Here is a 25,014-nt window from a genome sequence, read left to right on the forward strand (position 1 = left end):
TACAATTTTCTTATCATTTCTTCTCTTCCTTTTGGTTTCATATAAGAAAATCTTATACATATCATAAATATAAGAATTATATACATCTGAAACCTAACGTATAAAAAAGTTTTATCAGTAATGTTCAGGAACAGGGGATTAAATGAAAATCTCATCTATTGATTAATTGTACATATCTATTTTAGCATTTAATTCGGAATTCTGTATAAAATAAATACAAATGATCTTGAACTACAACATCTAACCATGTACAAATATGTATTACAATCCATAGGAAAGGAGGATTTTCAATGCGCCATGGGTAGGGACACTATTTCCAATATAATAACTTCTATAAGAAATGCTGACATGGATAAAAAAGGAACGATTCGAATAACATCTACTAATATTACCGAAAATATTGTGAAAATACTTCTACGAGAAGGTTTTATTGAAAACGTTCGGAAACATCAAGAAGGTAACAAATATTTCTTGGTTTTAACTCTGCGACATAAAAAGACTAGGAAAAGAATACATAAAACTATTTTAAAGCGTATCAGCCGGCCTGGTTTACAAATTTATTCCAACTACCAACAAATTCCTAAGATTTTAGGTGGAATAGGAATTGTAATTCTTTCCACTTCTCGAGGTATAATGACGGATCGAGAAGCTCGACGAGAAAAAATTGGAGGTGAACTTTTGTTATATATATGGTGATCCTACTCCTCCGGTATCCTAATTTTATCTCTAACTTCCTATTTTATAGAGAAAAGTGAATTATATAACTTTTCCTCCATTAGTTGATATTTCAAGGAGCTTACCTGGAATGAAAGAACAAAAATTGATTCATGAAGGTTTAATTACTGAATCACTTCCCAACGGTATGTTCCGGGTCCGCTTAGATAATGAAGATGTAATTCAAGGTTATATTTCGGGAAGGATCCACCGTAGTTTTATACGGATACTACCGGGGGATAGAGTAAAAATTGAAGTAAGTTGTTATGATTCAACCAGGGGACGTATAATTTATAGACTTCGAAACAAAGATTCGAACGATTAGATAGTTTTTTAAGCATTCCTTTCATTTTCACGACGATACAATTAAAAAAAATGCAAGAGACTTATTTTCTTCCAAGGAATAGATTCAACATTAAGGTAAGGAATAATAAATATGAAAATACGGGCTTCCGTTGGTAAAATTTGTGAAAAATGCTGACTGATCCGTCGGCGCGGACGAATTATAGTGATTTGTTCCAATCCGAGACATAAACAGAGACAAGGATAACCCTTTCAAAAAAAAAACTTTTAAAATAAAGGAAGAACAAAAGGGAGATTTCTTTTAACATGAAATGGATATTTCCATATCTTTTCTTTCTGTATATTTCTGACTCATAGTTATGAGATGATAAAATATGACAAAAGCTATACCAAGAATTGGTTCACGTAGGAATGGGCGTATTGGTTCACGTAAGAATGGACGTAGAATACCAAAAGGAATTATTCATGTTCAAGCAAGTTTGAACAATACTATTGTAACTATTACATATGTACGAGGTCGAGTGGTTTCTTGGGCCTCCGCTGGTACTTCTGGATTCAAAGGCCCAAGACGAGGGACACCCTAGCAGCAGTAAATGCTATTCGTACTGTAGTTGATCAGGGTATGCAACGAGCAGGAGTCATGATAAAGGGTCCTGGACTTGGAAGAGACGCAGCATTACGAGCCATTTGTAGAAGTGGTATACGACTAAGTTTCGTACGTGATGTAACACCTATGCCACATAATGGATGTCGACCTCCTAAAAAAAGACGTGTCCAAAAATAATAAAAAAGGATTTCAAGAGAAATAAATGATTCAATGATCTGATCTAATAATAGTATTATTATAGTATGGTTCGAGAGGAAGTAGTAGGATCCACTCGAACACTACAGTGGAGGTGTGTTGAATCAAGAATAGATAATAATCGTCTTTATTATGGTCATTTCATTCTGTGCCCACTTATGAAAGGTCAAGCTGATACCATCCACTTATAAATTATAAGATTAATTTTCTTACCATCCAATATTGACCTTACCCTTGTTTTTTTTTTGTAAGAGGTTGTTTCCATGATTCGAACCCGTGACCTTTTGGTCACAAAATAATAATTTTACCGTTGCACTAAAGTTCCCTTTCGATATTGCACAATTTATTATTTATAAATTATCTGGTGATTTTAAAGTTCTTTGTCGGATAGTCATTAGCAAATCAAAAAATCCTTCTGCTTTCTTATATTTTTCCAATTGATTCATAATCTTATCTTGTAAATGCTTAGATATGCACTTGTACAAACCCTCCATCACTTCTGTACAATTTTCTATGTCATGGTTTGAGTAAAAACACTTTGAATTCAAGAAATATCCGGATGCATGCAAAGGTCGATGGAGTTGAATGTTCCCTCTTTTATTAATGAATTAAAAAAATACTACGATATTTCTCTTCATTATTGTTAAATGATGTAGTGACTTCTTTGGCCCTGTCCATTGACTCATAAATATAACCCATAGGAGACCTTTTTTCACCATCGATCAGCCGTAATAATTTCACCAATCGGTCAACAACTTTTAATGAAAAAAATCATATTTTTCCAAAAGCCTTCAATATCACTTCTGCTACACGTTTTCCTACATTCTCATTAGAAAATCGACTATTTGTTCACTTTTCAAATGTAAACATCTTTCTCAGATTTGCTTGTTGTACATGAAACCTCTTTAAAGTTAAAAAAGCGATTGCGAAACGTGTCTTTGCGGTTCTTACCATATCTCTCTGTCTAGTAAACTCTCTCATCATGCTCTATACTTGTGGTTTTTTGTAAATATAACCATTCACCATCAACGCCCATTCATACAATTTTCTGAAATGAGGAATTTTGAATATATCCTCGAGCAACAAATATAAACAATGAGCTACACAAGGAGTCCAATATAAGCATGGAAATTGATTTTTCAAAAGATGACCTGAAAAAACAAATGAATTAGTAAAAAAATTAAAAATATAATTCAATTATTAATTGAAAGTAACAAAAATTTAAAATATTACCTGCACTAACATTGCAGCTTGCATTATCTGTTACAATCTGAATCATATTTTTTTTTTCTCTAGTACGATACACAAATTTAGAAAGTAATTCAAACATCTTGTCCGCTGTGTGAGAATAGCCTGAAGCATCAACTGATTCGACAAATACACTTCCTTAGGGATTATTCATCAAAAAATTTATAAGAGTCCTACCCTTTTTATCCGGGCATATATCTGTTATGATTGTGCACCCAAACTTAGCATGATCTTCTTCATGGGATTTGAGAAGTGAGTTCGTATTGCCAACTCCTTCTTCAAATACTTACCATCACTTCATGATATGATGGAGGTTTCATCCCGATCTAAACTATCCAATAGCTTCAATAAAGACTCAAAAAATCATATTTAACAGCATTAAAGGAAATTCCAGCATTATGCATCCATCTTGCAAATTTCTCAACTGCAATATCTCTTAACTTTTTTTATTTTCATCAAATTGTCCTTTATTTTTTGAACGTCTTTGTTTGACAATTTATCCACATCTTTCATAAAATAAAGATTAATAGGTCCAGTTTGTTTACACTTTTTACCTTGGACCGTAGGATGATTACTTGAATCGTATATTGGTCATTTTCCTTTCGCTTTAGTTTGATGATCATCTTCTTCGTATTCTTCCAAATCTTCTAAATTAATAAATTATCAACATCATCAAAATGAGGAATTTCATCTATTTGATTTTTCAAATCTCTTTTTTTTTCTTGCATGAACTCTCTAATTTCTTCTTTAACATGCTCGGGACATTTCGGACAAGCTTTCACATTTCTATTGCCTCCCAACTAAATGTAGTTTGTGTCGATAAATTTCACCATTTGTTATTTTACCAAAAAAATACAATTGACAATATTTGGGTTTTTAAGAATCAAGCATGTTGTATAATTCCATGCAATATCCATTCTAGTTAATAGAATTGTTATATTTGACATGGTTAAGAAACAAGACGGTTGAAAATGAAATCAATAATAATCAATCAATAAATAAAATATAAAACAGGAAAAAAATAATTATCGAATATAAATCTGATTTATACGAATTAATAAAATTTATTAGATTTTTAAATTTTAAATTTATTTTTTATATATTTAAATTTAATTAATAAAATTTATCATATTTTTTTATTTTAAATATATTTTTTATGTATTTAAATTTTAAATCTGATTTACTAATTTATTTGAATTATTAAAAATTTTATTTTTTTTATTTTAAATATATTTTGTATATATTTAAATCTGGTTTATATAAATTAATTAGATTTTTTATATTTAAAATATATTTTTTATATATTTAAATCTAATTAATAAAATTTATCAAATTTTTATATTTTAAATATATTTTTTTATGTATTTAAATTTTAAATCTGATTTACTGATTTATTTGAATTAATAAAAAATTTTATTTTTTTAATTTTAAATATATTTTTTATATATTTAAATCTGATTTATATAAATTAATTAGTTTTTTTATATTTAAAATATATTTTTTATAAATCTTAAATCTGGTTTATATTAATTAATATAATTTATTAGATTTTTTATTTTAATATTTTTTATAAAATTTAAATCTGATTTATATTAATTAATAAAAAATTATTGAATTTTTTAATTTTAATATAATTTTATATATTTTATTGTGATAATTTAATTAGGCTTTATGAAAACCTATTCGAAATATCTCATTTAAGTGAGGGGTTCTTTAATTTAATTAAATGCTTAAAAAAGCGCGTACAGTAGCTCACGCGCGACCACGATGCCCCGGCGACATCGTAAGCATCGCGGGACACTGTCAGAGCCGCCAGAGGTGTCTAACGACGTTGCTAGCGTCGCCGGAGGCGTCCGGCAATGATTCTGGCGCCGCCAGAGGCATCTCGCAATGCCTTTGGTGCCGTTGAAAGCGTCCCGTGATGCATCTTGCAGTACTAGAAGCGTCGCCACTGGACGCCTCCGGCGATACTGGAAACGTCCCGTGCCCCGTGACTATGCGACAACAGGATTTCCTGCCGTAGATGTTGAAAAAATTCACATATAACAAAAGAGACAAAGCACTTACCTGGAAGAGGCGATCGAGAAGCACGGACGATGAGACGAAGATAAAGAGGCAACGGTGATTTGAAGTAGATGAAAATTAAAGAAGTTTAGGGTTTTAAACTTATAAAAAAATAAACAAAAAAAAAAAGAAAAAAATATATCAAAAAAGGAAAGTCGTGCAAAAGCGAACGCTTCGCTTAAGCACGAAGCATCGCGAAGCGCACGCTTCCTAAATGTCTTGCACTTCTGAATTCTCAAAAATGTGATGCTTGCGCCTCTCATTTAAGCGAGTGAAGCAATCATTTTTTACAAGTGGTGTACAATTTGATGAAGAAATCCTAGATTAACATATTCTCACTTTTCAGCCATGTTGAATACAGAACTACCTGTAGTTTGAATACACACTTATATATTTTTTAAGTATTTCTATAGTTTATCCCTCAACTTCTCTCCTATTAGTACTCTTTCTCAAGGAATTGAAAAAATATATTTATTTTTTCTAATTCTGCTTTTAGTTTATCTCTAAAATTTTCAACCTTCAATTTATATACAAAATACATTTCATATATTTATTTTTACAACTAATAAATAAATAAATAAGTATACACATTATACCTTATCATCTATTATTATCTTTATCTATTTTATTTTTTTTATGATTCTCTTAAAATAATAAATAAAATATTGAGAAAAAAAGATTAACTAAAAATTATTAATGATGTAAGGATTTAGAGTTTACCAAAAATTTTAAATTAGGACAATGCTTCAAAGTCAACTCAATGTGATCATGTGGCAAAAGGTGATTCGTTCGCCCCAACACTCCCGTCAACCCGTCCTTAGGCCAACATGGAGGAGGTAAATCACGGATGACTACTAGCCATTAGTGCAAATGGCCAAGACATGGAGGAGGTAGGTTATGCTCAGTCACGTCGAGTTTCGACCCCAAGACCTCATGTGACAACATCTCATGTCTTAATCATCGCACCGCCCTGAGGGACCAACTCAATGTGATCATGATCTACGAGACGATGCTTTCAACAGATATTTTAGTTCACAGTATCAAATTATATTGTATTTTCATAACATGATATCTCATGAAAAATCATCTGTCCTTTCTATCGATCTAACTCGCTTCGATGCCGCAATCTGATGGCACGTAGCGAGGTAAACGGCAACAACTATTGTTGTTGTTCGGGTTTGAAGTTATTATTGTTGGAGGTCTAACAGGCGACAAGGTCTCCGGCGGTCAACTGTTGACTATCGGAATGCAGGGTAGTCGGCAGCAGGAACTCTACCGGTGCACGGCGGCGTGCAAGGCGGCTGAAGGAGTTCCAGCAGCTCAAGAGGCTGCTGGACGGCTAGTGGCCGTCGGACGACCGGAAGAAGGCAGATGGAAACGGGGTTTTTCAAAACGCCCTACCTCAATAAGGCTTTATATTTTAATCAAAAGCAATTAAAACCTAACTTTTAGGTTTAATCCAAACCATCAATTTCCCCTCATCCAAATCTTATTTGCAACTTTTATTTGGTTAAATACGATGGATTATTTCTTGTTTTTAAATTAATAATTAAAAGTCAGATTATTTTTGACGAATACGATTCTCGAAATGGTCCCGTAGCTCAGTTGGTTAGAGCGTTGGTCTTATGAGCCGAAGGTCGCGGGTTCGAGCCCCGCCGGGACCATGTTTTTTCTTCCATTTGCAATTGTTATAACTGAATATTTATTCACTTAGGGTTTGATTTGTTATAACTGAACTTTTACTTAGTAAAGTATGATAAAATTGTTTTTGTTTGGTATGATTTTTATGGTAAGGATAAAAGTATGAGTTAATTATTATATGATTAAAATATCCCTAATTTTTAGAAATAATTTTAAAATGTAAAAAAAATAATCAACCTAAATGAAATTAATAGATTTCTTACCATTCAGATTAAATAAAGTGGAAATAAAAAAAAGAAATTGATTGCATAAAAGGAACGAGTGAAGTAATAAAAATATATGTAGATAAAAATCCTAGTTTCTTCCAACAACTCTTTGAACGTCGACAAAGTATTTCAGGCGGTGACTCGCGACCACCTTGGTCAATCGAATTTCGGTGCGAAAGCATTTTAGGCGATGACTCAATCACCTTGGGTCAATCGAAGAGGTGCGAAAGTATTTCAGGTGGTGACTCCCCACCACCTTGGGTCAATCGAAGAGGTGTGACTCAATATTCTCATACGTAGATTACACATATCTTCTGTAGCTCACAAGTTTCATCGCAGAAGTCATCTGTAACGTAATAATGAGAATATTTTATCCTAAAATTTCCATCGTTATTGTTCAATGTATTCATGTTGACCGAAAAAGCTCGAAATAATTATAGGATTGAACTTTTTTTTGGTTAGTTATTCACACAAGAATACATACATTTTATTCACAATCCATTTGTAGATAGAAAGGAACTTTCTTGTATTATGTAGGGCTGTAAACAAGCCAAGCCGAGCCGAGCCGAGCTTTGGGGTGTTCAAGCTTGTTTGATAAGGTAACCAAGCCGAGCCAAGCCGAGCTTAAAATGAACCAAGCTTTTGAAATGAGTGTTCAAGCTTGGCTTGATTTATTTTTTATGAGCTTGAGCTTGTTTAAAGCTTGGCTTGAGCTTGGTTCATTTAGATGTTATCAAGCTCTCAATTCAAGCTTGGCTTGAGCTTGGTTCGAGCTTGGTTCGTTTAGATGTTATCAAGCTCTCAATTCAAGATTGTTTGGTTGTTTGAAACTTTTAGCTGTTTGATTGATTATTGAGCTTGAAAATTTAAATTTATTTATTTATTTTATTTTATTGTTTATTTAGTATATTGAAAATAGTTTTATTAATGAATATAGTTCGTGAACATTGTTCACGAAGTTGTTCATGAACGTTAACGAGCTGAACACATATGTGTTCAAGCTTGTTTGTTTAACTTAACGAGCTGTTCAAGCTTGTTTGTTTAATTAATTTTATGTATATTGAACGAACATAAACAAGCTCTTACCAAGCCGAACACCAAGCTTGTTCACGAACGCTTGGTTCATTTACAGCCCTAGTATTATGTTTGATTTCTCAAGTTTTAACTTGAATTTTTTTTCATAGGTATTAATATCATATGTTTGATTAATAAACATGTCTTTACACCATTATTTTGTGCAAATGATGTCTATTTTAGCTTTCTCACATTATGTTTCATAGGTATTTATGATATCTTTTTTTCACACCATTGTTTTTTGCAAATAATGTCTGATTAATATTTTTTTAGCTTTTACTGACAAGATAAATGATCAATTTGTATTTATTTGTGCAAATGATCTTTTACAAGAGAACAATGTTAATCATGGTACAACAATTTATAACTAATTTGTCAATTGTCAATGATGTCGGTATAGGTATTATGGAGTTAAAGACACCACCTATGTGCGAGTGTGGGAATGAGGTCATGATCTTACGTGAAACTGGTGATTTCTCAGCTCGTCCTGGAAAATATTACTATCAATGTCCAGTAGGACTTAAGTATCGAAAGTGTTTCTTTTGGTATGATGAATACCATGCAAATAATGTATAGGATAATGTACATCAGTTAGTTGAAATTAGTAGCGACTACCTCCCAAACTTAGGCATGCTACAATCACAACAGGATGAGTCATTACACACACATCACAAGCAACTTGTAGCTCGCAAGCTTGTCCTCTAAATGACCATACACATGCGCCAGAACAACACGTAGCAACAGATCAGGTGATGGAATCTAACATAGGTGGGTTACAAAGCAAGACCATCAAGCGTACACCGTTGATCGGGGACCAATTAGTTTGTTGTTTTAGTTTTATATGTGCATTACTTTTTGTTTTAATTTTTTTTTTTGAATCTTCTTCTTGTGTCAATGTAATATATTGTATGTGATGTGTGTAATATAGTGGTTAGCAAGTAATATGATAATTAGGTTGTTATTTTGAGATTATATGGTGTATACAAATTGGAAAACTTGTTATGCGTACTCTTCTGCTGTACTTATTTTACTACTAAGTATTTGAGAGTTTGGTGGTTGTGTTTAAGTTAAAATGTTAGTAATAATGAAGCAGACATTTTTGCATATCATTAGGCTATCTTTTGTCTTTGGGAATGAAGTTGATAAGGTTCTTTCACTGCACATTTATACGTTATGGAAAAACCATAAGCAAATTCATAATGGAAGTAGCACAACTCTCTCTTTAAATAGGTCATATGTGTACAAGTTATTATAAGTCATACAAAAAAAACTACTTCAACTCTTGTCTTAAAAATGTCTGTAAAATTCAAACTGGGTTCAGAAGAACGGTAACCAGTAGATACAGAGAGTCGGACTAGTAACTTGTTTGTGCTTAGTTGTGTGTCTTTTTTTTTTATCGATGATGGATACTGTAAAGAATTTGATATTAGTGCAATGTTGTCATTCTTTTGCTTATTTCAAAGGTTTATGCCATGAACTTACGTTGTACATTACTTAAAATAAACAACATCCATTATAATTGTTACATTACCATTCAGCAATTACAAAGTCCCAGCAAGTACACCAAAGCAAGCATTCAAAAGGTCACAAGTTCAAAATATGTCCAACTAAGGCATCCAAAAAGTACAAAAGTTCATAATATTAGCAAAATTAGTACCTATCCGCACATCCAAACTGTTAACCTGCACATAACAACCTTTTGGCTAAGTTTAGCTTTCCCTTTTAATTGAGGCACAAGAATAGTGATAATTTGTTATAGTTATCCGCCAACAACTTAACAACAAGCACTTTCTCCTCTTTCGTTAGCTCTACTATCACCATCAAGGCATTCAATACCTTCTCATGTGCATTTGATATCTTTCTCTCCGTTACTAGCTCTTTGATCAAATCCTTTATTGTATCCTTGGTTATGGAAACGAGGTTGTTAATGGCTTCAACTATAGCATCGTCACCTTCATTTACGTGCTTTCATTTTTTACTATTGGAGGTTGCACCTACACTTGATTTAGAAGATGAGGTGGGCGTCGCAGACATTGACTCGCCAACCCCTTGAACAGCATGAGATGTATAATTACCACAATCTGCTGTGTCATATACTACTTCGTAATTCATATTAAGGTCATCCTGGAGGGACGATGTAAAAGTCTAGGCATATTCACCTGTCACCAGGTTATTTCCAAAAATTTCACACTAATCTTAATAATAAGATCACTGTTTGTATCTCATTGATCGTGCGCTGTGGTTTGACTGCAAGAATTAGGCAACTAATTAACTACACAACATTGTTGAAATCAATGAAGCAGGCTTACATTAAATACTTGAATGAATACTTTCCATCTTTCATCAGTAGCATCAATGGTTGTGTAAGTATCTTTCCACCCCACTCTACTTTTGCTTAATATCGTGACCAAAGTACCATGTGTTTTCTTCCACGCATGTAGTTTTGAGTTTATATGTGGATTTCCACATATGTTTGTCCCTGGGATTACTATCCGCATTTCATTTTCCAATAAAATCAAGTATTCAGCTCTAAATCCATTCTCACTTTTCCACCCTTAGTGATAACATCTTTTAGGGCTTGAATTAAAACTTTTTCATGTGCACTCCAACTAAGTCGCATTTTTTCTGCTTTCTTGTCTTTCTCAACCGGACTCCTGGATGTTGCTCCACTATCTATAGCTACCCAGCAGATGATCTCTTATTCCTGTGAAAAAGATATGAGATGTGTGAAGTATGCTGACAAATATGCAGCATGTGTAATAGGCAAAGAAAAGAAATATAACATCACAACTATCATGTAATTCATACGTAAGTAGATAATGTCATAAAATAATAACCATACTTCAAAGCTCATAAACATAGAATCCACAAAGAACAGTAATATATATCTAGCAAAATATAGAGACTAAAGTTTGGAATACATCAATCAATTCATTATTATTAGTTGTTCCCCAAAAACATTGCAAAGTTTAATATCCAAGTATCCAGTCATCTGAGGAGTCAAAACTGTTTATGTAATTATCTTGTGTTATGACCTAGGCTACCAACATCCTCATTGACTTCTTCCATAGGATCATCTGACATCTGTGAGCAGATGAAATTGTGTAATAGAATACAAACCATTATGATTTTGTTTTGTACTTTTAGTAGGTAGAAGGATGGACTTCGAAGGATAGCTCATCTTCTTTTTAGCAAACCAAACGCTCTTTCAATGACATCGTGAGTTTAAGAGTGCCTTCAATTATATAACTCATTATAATTTTGTGGTTTGACTGTGTGGTTGCCCCAAGCATCCTTATGATATCTTACTTGCCTCTATGGAATCAAGAACCCCTCAACATTTGCATATCCATTATCACATAGATAATAATACCCTGCATTAATAGTTAAATATTATGCTTGCACTATTTAGGAAATCTTTTTGTAGATATTTTTCTGCTAATTCAACTAAAATGGATATACAAGTGGTTACATCACCTCTTGGAACTTTTAATGAATCATCACGAGTCAATGAATCTATCAGAACTCTAGCATCTACTGTGGATCCCTCCCACCCAGTAAGCACGTAAATAAAGTTCATATCGCGATCATAAACCCCCCAAAACATTAACCGCAATAGTATCTTTTCTTGCTCTATATTTCGCCTTATCTTGGATTGGAACATATATGAGGATATATGTTCCATCCAAGGCACCAAGACATTCCTGAAATAAATAATAATGCAAATACTAATGTTATGTTACGATCGATATATGAATGATACATTCAACAATAAAAACTTATTAATTAAAAAATATTCAATATATCCCCATGGTGCAACTGTCATCCACAGACTCATACTTCACTAGCAGTATTAGATGTAATTTCAGAATTGATCACATAATTTCATGGAAATATGTGCTAATTGTGTATCCACTACATATATAACCATGACTAGTAACTCGATTCATGTTAGCTTAGGGGCAGGTTGATGGGGGCGCTGGGGGTGAGCGAATTGTCTTTTGCCACATGACTAGTAACTCGATTTTTCTTATGATGCCTTAGTATAGATAGAAACATGACGATCTTCTCTTGAATCGTACATATCTATAATCTATCAGCCCTCCAATAGTTGTTAGCAAGTAACACCACCGTGCAAATGCATTTTGACTCATCCTCAAGTTTAACACACATTGAACATCTATTACTCCAACAATCCTATACAAATGACTCAATTGCGCTTAATTCTTTGTGTCAGGGTGTTAGGGGTTGGTGTTGTACAAGGTTCACGGTGTCGCTTTTCGAGTAATCTCATATGATGTCGTGTTAAAAGACATAACGACAAAAAATTTCGACAAAACAATTGGTGCAACACCACAAGAAGTATAATGTTTCTACGTCTAATGTCCATCGTCCAAAAATACTTCATAAATAACAACAAATTCAACTCCAGTACTTAGAATAAAGTAATAGTAAAACACAATCTAAGATAAAATGTTACTTCTATGACAAATTCAGCATGCTTTGCTTTAGAAATTTCAATTTGAAGTCGTGACAACAAATTTTAGTAGTTTCAAATTTCTTTATGCACTGAAATTTGTTGCCAACTTGCTTTTTAGTACTTTCTCAACTTGCTATCAGATTTGTTCAAGTAATCTGACAAAACTGTGAAATAGTATGCTCCAGAAAGTTTAGTGCACAACGGTAAAATTTTCAAACCAAATATGCATACAGATAAATTCCAAACAATGAAACTAAATATGTATACAGAGTGTTAGAATGAAAATAAGTCACCGTCATCCATCACACTTCGTCCAAAACAATAATACTCACTTTTGACAGTAACAGATAAAATCTGAACAATGAAATGAAAAAAAGAATATCAAACAAGCACACAAAAATAACACCGTAGTAGCAGAGAGTGTGAGACAACAATATATATGCAATGATTTGCCTTCAGAAAGAGACGATTTTGTAGAGATCAAGCACACCGAAGACAAAATCATAGCATTTAGATCCACCTCATATTTTTTCTGATCACTTTTGCTATAACGTCGATATATAAATGAGAAGTGAGAATACAATGTGAGTTGTTGTTGCTAGAGCAAAGGCTAAAAGGGCCCTTTTAACCAATTATTATGGTTACCATACAAGTTGGGATTAATAATACTTGTCCGAAGCGTGATAGCTTTTTTATCACGTGGAGTATTATAATCACAGCTTGACAATTATCCTTAGCTTATTTAAAAACGAGTCAAATGAATTTAACTCATAATCCTATCCTATTCAACCATGTCAAACATAATATAAAGTGGATGGATTGTGAAAGAGCTCTCAGTATGGGTGTCTATTTTCTAAAGAGAACCTCCAACTTCTCTCTAGGATTTTCGGCCATCTTCTACATGGTGAGATGAGTGACTCCTAGGGTTCTTCTCCGGTGACTTTGGAAGGCTCTTCCCCGATTTCCTTTTCTCTTGGTGGTGGTCGTTGACTCGTGGTGGACGACTTCCCTCCGGTAGGTCTTGGGTGGATTCAGAGGGTGCTATGGGATATTCCACTGGCTATATCGGGGTGTTCTTCTTCTTCGGCATAGGGTTTATCTTCTCGCTGGTATTATCGTTCATCCCATCCCCTCCCCTTCCTTCTTCAGTTTCCTTGGTTTTCTTTGGTTCCTCTTTCCTTCTCTCACCTGGCTCCTGAAGGAAGAACTTTGCTCAGTCAATTCCTGCTGCAATACACGTTATTGAAGTTTTCCGATGAAGCTTTTCCGGTGAACTGCATCTCCAGTTGTTGCATTCTAGGAAAGGAAATATCTTGCTATATCATTCCACATTAAAGGTCATTAAGTGGTGCAGCTATTGACTTTAATTCGAGTATTGCATTTTTGGAAGGCTAGTGTTGCAAATTTGAATTGGTGATTGGTTGGGATCACAAGTTTTATTTTGCATGCACATGGTGATTGGTGAAGCACGTATCTCATCCATATTGGTTTCCAAGCAACGTGGTGGCTGAATTTCTCTTCCATTTTAGTTGTGGTTAACTTTGCATTGTTGGTTTTTGAATTCCACGTGGAACATCAGAATGGGAAAGAAGAAGAAAGGTCTCAAATACTCTCCGTTGAGCTTAACTAAGGACCCACATCCTATGTCATTTGAAGAAGATAAATTTGCTACTATGAAAGATACTTCACAATTGACAAATGAAGATGAGGTGGCAAATGAAGCATCCTATGTGGCAAGCGCATGTGGACAAGCGGACAAACTGGACATTGCTGAGTTGGGTGAACATGTTGATGCGGCTAAGGAATCTAATGAAGTGACCATCCCACAACGTGTAGATGCTTCTCCTCAGCCACCACAAGCCCAAGGAAGTCCTCCACCTCCACCACCACCGGTGGAGGAGAGGGAGACCTTGCCGGAGATGCAAGAACAGCAAGCTCCAGTGCCTAACACTCTGTCGGACCGAAGGAAGTGAACAAGGAGAGGACTAATCAACCACCAAAGAAGCAAGATTGGGTTGGACTCTTCAAAAACAATCGTAAAACTAAGCTTGCTATGACTTTAGATCAGTACGAAGCAAAAGGAGAAAGATTAGCTTTCCGTTTTGAAGACATAAACAATGTGGAGGATGCAATGAGCTTTTGTTTGGTTGGATGCTTCATGGGTTGTCATCCGGGCAAAGATGGAGTCCGATACATTGATTCTCAATGGAAGACACCTCACAAATTCTTCCTACACAAGAGTGGTTGGGTAGTGTACAAGTTTGATAAAGAAGAAGACTGCCAAAAAGTTCTGCAAGGAGGAGCTTACTTTGCCTTCGGTGCTCCGATGTTCTTGAAGATTATGCTCAAATGTTTTTCATTTGATGAATATGGACGCTTTGTGCCAGCGTGGATAAAAATCCATGGCCTCCCACCGGATTGTTGGAGCCAATTTGTGTTAAGCAAGATTGGATCAGAAATTGGCAAACCCTTGCACACTGATAATTTGACTAGGACAAGGGAATGGTTGGAGTATGCAAGGCTTATGGTGGAGATTCCGGCTATTGGTGAACATGTTCATGAAGTCCCCATCACCCTACCTACTAGTGCTCAAGTGGATTTGAAAATCATATATGAAATGGTTCCGGATTTTTGCCAAACACGCAACAAATTGGGTTATCGGTCGGAGAATTGTCGGGGAAAGGCTACACCGGTTGGGCAACAGCGAAACAACCCCCACACTGATCCAAATGTGCAAGCATATGGGAGGCCAAGATCTCAATCAACTAGAGATCGCGGGAGGACAAGAACAAGAATTAGAATCATACAAGCCAACAATGGAGGCCAAAGCAACAAGGACCAAATGTTGAGGTGTCGATTGTGTTGGTGCGGGAAGCATCCGACGATCGAACGTTAGTTTTGATAATGACAAAGGGTTTCAAAGTTAAGCTTAATTGTTATCTAATGTGTATGATTGAGTGTTTCAGGAAAGTCCTAGTTACGGTTAGGCAAGTGGAAAACCCTAGGGGGTGGTAACCCTAGGTCATAGGGGGTGGTAATCTTATGCGGGAAGTCTTGGCGGGTAGGAGCTTCGGGCAAAAATCCTAGGGGGCGGTAACCCTAAGTTAAAATCCTGGTGTCGCGAATTCGGTAGAAGTCTGGATGGGTCGAGGACCGGACATCCAGCTTGAAGACCGGAAGCTTAGGACGCTGAGCAAAAGTCCAGTCGGTCTGGAGGACCGAACTAGAAAAAGGTAAATCTCCTGAGTGGAGTAGGTGAGGACGCGTTCCCCGTAGAGGGAACAGTAGACGTCGGGTCAACCTAGGGTTTTCGGTAGGAAATCCGAAGTCAGACCCGAACAGTCGGGAGACTGTCAATATCTTATTTACCTTGACTATTATGTGCTAACTTTGTTTTGCAGGATATGTGTTTGGAACTAACACATTTTGCAGGAGCAAAGGAGCATGTTATACCTCGGATGAACAGTGTTAAAATCATCAATTAATTTTTGGTGATTGATTCAATCAAGAGGAAAGAAAAGGAAAAATTAAAAGGGAAAAGGAAAATTAGAGGAAGATTTTAATTTTTTGTAAAAATTCTTCCCTTATTTACCTTGGGCAACTAATATAAAAGAAAGGGTGAGGAGGCTTCATGAGATACAACTCTTATTCTCTTTCTTGGAGGATCTCTTGGTGGTCGACCCTCTCTCTTCTCCCTTTCCCTTTGCTCTCTTCTCCTTGGTGGTGGTGGTGGCCGGATTTTAGAGGAAGAGGAAGGAAGCTTTTGGGTGATGTTCATCTTGGAGGATCGTCGCCCACACGACGTCCAAGGCAAGGCGAGGAATACGGTAGAAGATCTCGAGGTCATTAGTTTACAAATAGAAGGTATAATTAGCAATTGTTTTCCGCATCATGCCAGTTATTTCTTTTTGTAAGAATTCCAAACACAAGAGGTATTAGATCTAGTATTTCGAATTAGTTTTTCGAGTTTGTGTTTTCTTTGTTTTCGAATTTGTGATTCGATTGTTCTTTTTGGTTAACCTAGAGTTATTTAAGGAAATTAAATATTAGCTTTCCTTAAAAGGTTTTGTCTAGGCGGTGGTGGTTGCTCCCATATCCAAGAAGGTCATGTGCCTCGCCATGCAGTCCTGGAAGCCAATTTAGGAAATTCATATTTAATGGAATTAATAACATAGGTGGATTTGAATAAATAGTGTTAAGTTCCGCTTGCGATTCAAATCTAAACCATTAAGAACAGATAAGTTAAATTTGGAATCAATGATGTTAAGTTCCGTCTACGATTCCTAATTTAACTTCTAAAGAACACAATAGGTTATTTAAGGAAAGGTTTGACACTTGTACAAAAAAAATTTGTACAGTGGAACCGGTACGTTTTCCTAGGACTAACCAACAAGTACAACTACTGTTCTAGTATTTTTTCCTTCGTCGCTTTCTCGAACTTCTTTTATACACTGCCTTGAATGCCCACCGGTTTGTGGACTTGTAACCTCCTTAGTGCTCTTCATTTGAATGTTGAATGTCGCTGTTGGTTGGTGTAGAAGGTGTCATGTTGACTGTACATGAAGGAAATGGAGACCACAATGCTGTTGTTGCTATTTTTTGGAGCTCACTGTGCTTGCTGTCCGAAATTTGGAGCTCACTATTTTTGATGTCCGTGTTTTTGAAGAAGCCTCATTTACTGTAGTGGTTTTGAAGCTTCATGGCTTGTGTGTGCATGCAAGTTATGATATGGATGGAGCAAAGTTTAAATCGGTGGCACAAGGGAGGATTGACCAGATTTCACATAGGTGGCACATGAAGATTGGGTTGCTATATTTTTGTTGTATATCTTTGTATTTATCTTTTGATTTTGCATATGAGGCATGAGAGAGGATGAAGGTGAATAGATCCATCATAATTGATCTATCTAGTCCGCAACAAACGGCTCACGGTAAAAACAGTGTCAAATCCGTTGATGGCTGGAGCTTTGTCAAAAAGGCCAAGAGGGTGAATAGATCCACTACAATGATCTATCTAGTTCGCAGCAAACGGCTCGCGATAAGGACAACGCCAAATTCGTTAATAGCTGGGGCTTTGCTAAAAATCCCCAAAGGGTTCATAGATCTATCATAAGGATCTATCTAGTCCGTAGCAAACGGCTCACGGTAAAGACATGACAAATCCGTTGATAATTGACCACTTGCTAAAAGTGGGACGACGATCTATGACGGGATGCTTTGCTATTGCTATTTGGTTTTGATAAGTATTGTCCGTGCTTTCCAAGATGTAATGTTGACGGAACATAAAAGAAACAGAGCCTTCAATGCTGTCCGAATTTTGGAGTTCACTGTGATTGCTATCCGATAGATCGAGATGCTTTGCTATTGCTATTTGGTTTTGATAAGTATTGTCCGTGCTTTTCAAGGTGTAATGTTGACTGAACATAAAAGAAACAGAGCCTCCGATGCTGTCCGAATTTTGGAGTTCACTGTGATTGCTATCCGAGGCTCACCATGCTTGTTGTTTGATGATTGCAATTGGAGTGGTTGCTTGTGGCTTTGGCTCGCATCCATGCAAGGCTCGGTATCCACACACGTATCGATTTTGTAGCTTTTCTTGATGTCATGCGTGGGTCGTGTTTGACTGCATGCAAGTATGAATGCAAAGTCGAATTGTGGGGTTAAGAACGTGTAATGTCATGTGTGGATTGTGTTTATTCACATGCAAGTGTGAATGCATCACATTGAGTGTCATGTGCTAACGTGGTATTTGTCATGTGGCATGTGAGTGAGTTGTTTGGTGAGTTTATCTCAATTGTTGAGGATTAAAACTCATGATGTTTATATGTTTGTCATGCGATTTGAGAGTTTTTACCTTTTAAATTAATTTATATATATATATATATATATACTAATTTCCGTGAAGTGGATGGATTAGCACGCTGTTTTTAATTCTATTTTTCACTTTTAAATAATTTAAAGTATTTTTTTTAAAAAAAATTCAAATAAAAACCAAACGTCTCCTCTACAAAATAATTAAATTTTATTCTTCAAATGCGTCAAATTTTACTGAGAATTATTATTTTTTAATTTTAAATTTCATTTTCCAAAAAATGCTAATTTGAAAATAGAGAATTTTCCTGAACCTAAATCTAATTTCTTAGATATTTGAATGGTGAGGTTTTACCATAATTTACTAAGAGCTCGCTGTTGAATTAAGCTCCTAAATCAACCCGAATGTTTAACACATGATAAACAGGATTACGATAGACTCAGGGGCAGATCCAGGGGTGAGGGGGGTGGCATCGGCCCTCCGCCGACGGTGAAACTTCTAGTATTATAGAATTCCACCGATGGAGAAAGAGGATACTATCCCTTATTTAAATGGCTATTGGGGAATTTAAGTGGATGAACTGACCGCCCAGATTACATACAAAAAAAAAAAAAGGAATGGGAGCAACTGCAAATCAATCCGGCTCATCAACTAAAAATGAATACGGATTGATTTGTGCTTCATAAATTGGACCATCCATAATCAACAAAGGACCAATTGTGGTAGCTCAAACATCAGATGAAGGGATGAAACAGAAGAAAACAATCAACATCACATCATCCTACCTACCGCATGAAAGATGCAAACTAGAAATCCAGAGTGAACATATACACACGAAGATAAATGCACAATACAGTAGCGCATCAGATCCAAACAACTTCTTACTTCCTCGATTACCAAAGGTTAAGGAACTACCCTCAAACGAACTCCAATTCCTTGAGACAAAACGTCTACCTTAACTATTTATAAACTTTTCCGTAAGTGAAACAAGTGTAGTTTCGGGCACAGCTCCAATTACAGCATTTTTCTTCTCACCATCTTTGAAGAGTAGCATGGTGGGAATGCTTCGAATACCATATTGTGTTGTTATGTCGGGGTTTTCATCGGTGTTCATCTTATAGCACTTGAGTTTTCCTTCATATTCCTTAGCCAATTTGACAATGAGTGGCTCAATCGTCTGACAAGGTTCGTACCATGGGGCCCAAAAATCTACAAGCACTGGGATATCTGACTCCAGGACAAGAGAGCGCCATGTTGAGTTGGTAACTACTGGAACTGCAGAACAATATACGAAAATTGTTAAGCATCAAAACAGTAAACCCTGAAATTACTAAAATTGTTGCTGAATTTAATTCTAATGATAATGGATAGTGTTAACTTCATAACCATTTGAGAACCAAACCGAATAAGAAACATACTAAACTAAAGCTATGTCAAAAATAAGATTGTAAAAAGCATGGTGACGACGCAACTTCAACTGGGGAAGGTGCAGTAGCGATTGGTTAAATTTTGAAGATCCTGATGACATTTTTCTAAACTAAGTGGCTGTTCAAAGGGTCCCTTTCCTTCCGGTTTGTATTTAAGCTTACATTTCATTTATGCTAATCTTGGTACATTAATGAAAAGGGGCAAAAGATAGTCAGGCTAGGAGAATATAGGGTTTATATGGTTGATGAACTCTTCTTAACAATAACTTGAACCATGAAACTCCTTCCATATTCTTTTTCTATCATTCTCTTTTGGAATTTCATGATGCCTATTCCAGTCATGCTATATTATGCTCAAATTTATGAGTTAGTTTTGTGCGTGAGATGTTTTTCATTCTAAAATTTGCACATTCATAATTAGTTTTGATGACTTGGAATTTCCTCATGATACGTGCACCAGTTTCTAAGTGAAATTTTCTACTCCCAAGCAACAGATTTGAGGCCTAAAATAATGATGACTTGGACTCAATTCACCAAGAAAGTTATACATACTAATTCATCCAAGTAAAGATACTAGTCATACATACACCACAAGGACTTGTTAATTTGTCCATATGTTGTTTCAGGGAATTGTGCAAAGGAGAGGAGCAATTGTAAACAAAATGAAACAAGGCAACTAATAGATTCCTAATCAAGGAATTCAAAGTTTCATGATACACTGAATTTGACTCCTTGCAAAGATGATAAGTAAACTTAAGATTAAATTCAAGGGTGAAAATTGTTGCTTATTGAATTCCATTTTGTACCTTGGTATTAGGTTAGCTGGATGAAGATCTTCATACGGATCAGAAAGCAAACATCTGAGTTACTCGCTATTCAAATTTTGCAATTTAGAAAATCCAATTTCATGAAATAAGATATTCAAGATTTGTAAATATCTGAAGAAACTCTATTACACCGAGCAAACAGCTTAAAATTTTGGAACACAGATGCTGCTACATCTTACATACTGAATATCACTCCATCAGACGATGAAATAGGTTATCGTAGGAACTCAATAAAATTGATTCTCATTGACGCAGAAGAAAAAAAGCATCGCATCTCCTACAACAGAATCAGAGGTTCTTTTGATCTTGGTCTATAGTCTCACAGTTTCTAGACATTCACACGAACAATACGGTGAAGAATAATTCCATCTTTAAAAATAATCGCCAAGATCAATTGACCAACAAATTAAACACCAAACAATAAGAAAGTAAACGATCTACACATTTCGAGTAATCTAACGCAAACAAATAGCACAAACACAGCACAAAAGGGATCTAACAAAAGTCAAATGCATCAAGAATATGAATCATTACGCTCGGCTGTCGCCTCCGAGGCCTCGCAAACCACTATTACGAGGCGAGAATCCCTCGATCTCTCCTTCCGAAACTTCGGGGGCAAGACCATTGCAGGTGGAGCCGACATCCTCAGGCCCCTGAAATGGGAAAGGGGCCTCGTCGATCGGGGCCCAATGAAAGAGCTAGTCGGAGATAGTACCACGGCCCTAGCCGTCGGAACCGGAAGGCGGGGCACCGCCGTGGAATCGACCACGGTGGAGAGCATATTGGACGAGCGATCGCGAGATCGATTGAGGCCGGCGAGTGGATGTGGCCACAGGGGTGAGAGTGACAGATGCAGTGGACTGAAACGGGCGAAAATAATGTGAAAGGTACACCGCACGCAGGCCAATTGAGCACCGTAATGTTTCTATTTCTGTTGGTTTGGGACCCATTGAAGACCAATTTAAATAAAATTGCCCAAAACGAACGAGTGAGATTTAAAGCATTTTGAAAATAAAGAAAATATATTTATACGTAAAAGAAGGGAAGCCAAAATCAAATACACCCTTACCCTGTATATTTATTCCTGTACGCCACTCGCGAGTTCGGTCCGAGCACCCGAAAGTACTCCCAGGCATCCGAACTTGTGAGAGACGTCAAGGATTGTGCAAGGTAAAGATGTACAAACTAACATTTTCATATATATATAGAGAGACATGATACACTTGTAAGTACTCTCGGGCATTCCAATTCACTTTTTGAGAATCAAGGCGTCCCAACGGATAGGACTGTAAACAAGCCGACTCAACCCAAGCTTTGGGGTGTTCAAGTTTGTTTGATAAGATAACCGAACCGAGCCGAGCCGAGTCGAGCTTAAAATGAACCAAACTTTTGAAATGAGTGTTCAAGCTTGGCTTGGTTTAATTTTTATGGGTTTGAGCTTGTTTGAAGCTTGCCTTGAGCTTGGTTCGTTTAGATATTATCAATCTCTCAATTCAAGCTTGGCTTGAGCTTGGTTCGAGCTTAGCTTGAGCTTGATTTGAGCTTGGTTCGTTTAGATGTTATCAAGCTCTCAATTCAAACTTGTTTGATTGTTTGAAACTTTTAATTGTTTGATTGGTTATTAAAATTGATAATTTAAATTTATTTATTTATTTTATTTTATTGTTTATTTAGCATATTGAAAAGAGTTTTATTAATAAATATGGTTTGTAAAAATTATTCATGAACGTTGTTCACGAACATTGTTCACGAACGTTGTTCACGAATATTGTTCACGAACGTTGTTCACGAACATTGTTCACGAACGTTATTCACGAACGTTAACGAGCTGAACACATATGTGTTCAAACTTGTTTGTTTAGCTTAACGAACTGTTTAAGCTTGTTTGTTTAATTAATCTAATGTATATTGAACGAACATAAACAAGCTCTTATCAAGCCGAACACCAAGCTTGTTCACGAACGCTTGGTTCATTTACAACCCTACCAACGGACATCCAGACACTCAGACCTGTGAGAGGTGCCTAGGAATGTACATGGTAAGGATGTGTAGACTAACATTCACACACACACATATTAATTAGTGTTAGTTAACTGCTATAACGTGTAGCAGCTAATGTAAAGTAGTTGCTATAACGTTGAGCAGCTATATAGGGTAGCTGCTACATTATGTAGCAGTTACTGTCGGATAGCTGCTACAAGTTGTAACTGCTACAACGTGTATTAGCTATCAATAGGGTAACTATTACATTGGCAATTTTTTTAAAAATTATATAACAAAAAAAAAAGTAAGAAAATGTTGTTTGGAGTGTCGAACTAGTTGTTATAATGTTATAGCAGCTACCCTCGAAGTAGCTGCTATAACGTTGTAGCAACTAACATTTCAAGTAGCTGCTACAACATTGTAGCAGCTATATTAATTAACATTTTAATACCTAGGGCATCCAAGAAAGACAACATATTTTTTCTCTTATATTAATTAAATAGATCATTTAGAATCACGTATAAATAGTATATATTATGAATAGAGAAAATTACAACTTAAAATGAAACAACTTACCAAGTAGCTGCTACACGTTGCAGCAGCTACTTGGTGGACATTTAGCTGCTACAATGTGTAGTAGCTAACTGTACAAGTAACTGCTACAACGTGTAACAACTAACTGTTCAAGTGACTGCAGACGTTGGCTTTGTACGTTGTAGCATAAATCCTTCTAATATATATTAGGATCATGGTCGGGAATTATAACTTAAAATGAAATAAATTATCATTGGTTATGAAATGTGAGAATTGATGTTTGGCAAATTCCCTACAAATTATACAAGAAAAACTGGTAAGAAAGTAGCTATGGCTTGTGTGTTGTAGGATATATCAGAGCTAAAAAATATTTTACAGAGTTGAAAAATAGGCAATGCAGTGGAAAGACTTATGATAGAGAATGGAGAGGGGGGCTAAGCAAACCAGCGTCGACTATGTGTTCTGTGGTAGTTTAGGGAGCTTCCAGTCAGCTCGAGAACAAGCATGTGAATATAAGTTGTGCTTAACTGGAAGCGTCTTTGCTTTGGTTGCCCGGCAGGACCGAGTTGCAACGGAAGACGATGGCGAAGGAAGAGGCGAGAGCGAGGGAAGTTTACATTTGAGAAAATTCCTTCGTCGGTGTTTTGAATAGCAGGTGGAAGGGGAGAGAGAATAAAAGGAATAAGTTTTTGCAAAGAAATCGAGCTGTCAACACCACGTATGCGTGTTGCTCACGGTCGCGCACGAAGCGTCGTACAACATATCATTTCTGTATATGAGGCGCTTCCTATGATCGGAGGCGCCCATGTTGTTCACTCAACGTGAGTGTGTAGGGTATCAAATCTATATATTCATTGTCATGGTTCTCTTTAGTCCAACATCTTAAGATAAACAATACCGTGAACGAAGAAGCTTCTATAAATATTTTAGATCGACGACGTTAAAAAACATACCTTTCTCGACCATTTGATTAAGATCAAGTGTAGTATATATTTTTATCAATTTAATATCTATATAATATGAGGGAGAATTTGTTATAGAAACTTGCGTCGCCCTTTTGTTGTACTATTATATGAACCTTGTGCACCTTTACCAAGTCCAATTTATGGACCTAGTGTACTAATTTACACATATTTATATATTATATTATACATACTAAGCGTACGTGCAATGACTAATGTGTATATATATAATTCACAGATTCTATAGTAATTAATTTGTCATTATTAGAAACTTTTTTTCCATTTAATGCTTAGCTAAAATTAGGATTGTAATCGAGCCGAGTCGAACTCTTGAATGTTTGAGTTTGACTTGTTTATAATCGAACCGAGCTCGAACTTTATTTAACGAATATATTCATGGCCCACGAGCTTATTCGAGCTTTTATCGAGACTAAACGAATTTAATAAATATAAATTATAAATTTAAATATTCAATAAAAATTAAAATATATATTTAGAGAAAATTATAATATTTTTATTAAAATTTATAATTTAATTCTAATAAATAAATTTAATATATTTATCTATATCTTTCTAAGTATAATGTTAAATCTATAAATTCAATATCAAAATTATTATTTTTTTATTTAAAAATTAATTTATGAACTTAACGAACATGTTTACAAACTAATGAATCGAATATTATGAAGCTTGAGCTTAGTTTATTTATCTTAACGAGTCTCATTAAACGAGCTCAAACGAACTTTTATCGAATCAAGTTTTGAATAGTTCATAAGCGACTTGGTTCATTTACACCCCTAGCTAAAATCATTGCACGGTAAATTCATTTTCCTACGGCATCAAAGATTTATTTCAAGCTGAGTCCTAAGTCAGAGAGA

At 35.5% G+C, this 25,014-nt stretch overlaps 1 protein-coding gene and 1 non-coding gene across 2 annotated transcripts; one reads left to right on the top strand and one right to left on the bottom strand.

The window, feature by feature from the left end:
* Positions 1-6,721: 6,721 nt before the first annotated feature.
* Positions 6,722-6,795, top strand: TRNAI-UAU. The gene has a single exon. It is a non-coding gene; the product is annotated as a tRNA-Ile (tRNA).
* A 12,226-nt stretch (positions 6,796-19,021) lies between these two features.
* Positions 19,022-21,563, bottom strand: LOC122005208 (thioredoxin 1-like). The gene is made up of 2 exons (XM_042560158.1): positions 21,192-21,563; positions 19,022-19,678 (listed from the first exon to the last, which is right to left on the bottom strand). The coding sequence occupies exons 1-2, from the start codon at positions 21,436-21,438 to the stop codon at positions 19,359-19,361; spliced, it is 567 nt and encodes a 188-aa protein (XP_042416092.1). The 5' UTR covers positions 21,439-21,563; the 3' UTR covers positions 19,022-19,358.
* Between the last annotated feature and the right edge of the window lie 3,451 nt (positions 21,564-25,014).

The sequence above is a fragment of the Zingiber officinale genome, chromosome 7B (genome assembly GCF_018446385.1).
Source record: "Zingiber officinale cultivar Zhangliang chromosome 7B, Zo_v1.1, whole genome shotgun sequence".
Classification (NCBI taxonomy): Eukaryota; Viridiplantae; Streptophyta; class Magnoliopsida; order Zingiberales; family Zingiberaceae; genus Zingiber; species Zingiber officinale.

Excerpts from the sequence above, each read along its gene's own strand:
- LOC122005208 (XM_042560158.1), bottom strand. The coding sequence starts at position 21,438 with ATGCTCTCCACCGTGGTCGATTCCACGGCGGTGCCCCGCCTTCCGGTT. Across the intron at positions 19,679-21,191 it reads CTCGGAGGCGACAGCCGAGC|TTCCAGTAGTTACCAACTCA; the intron begins GTAATGATTCAT and ends ATTGTTCTGCAG.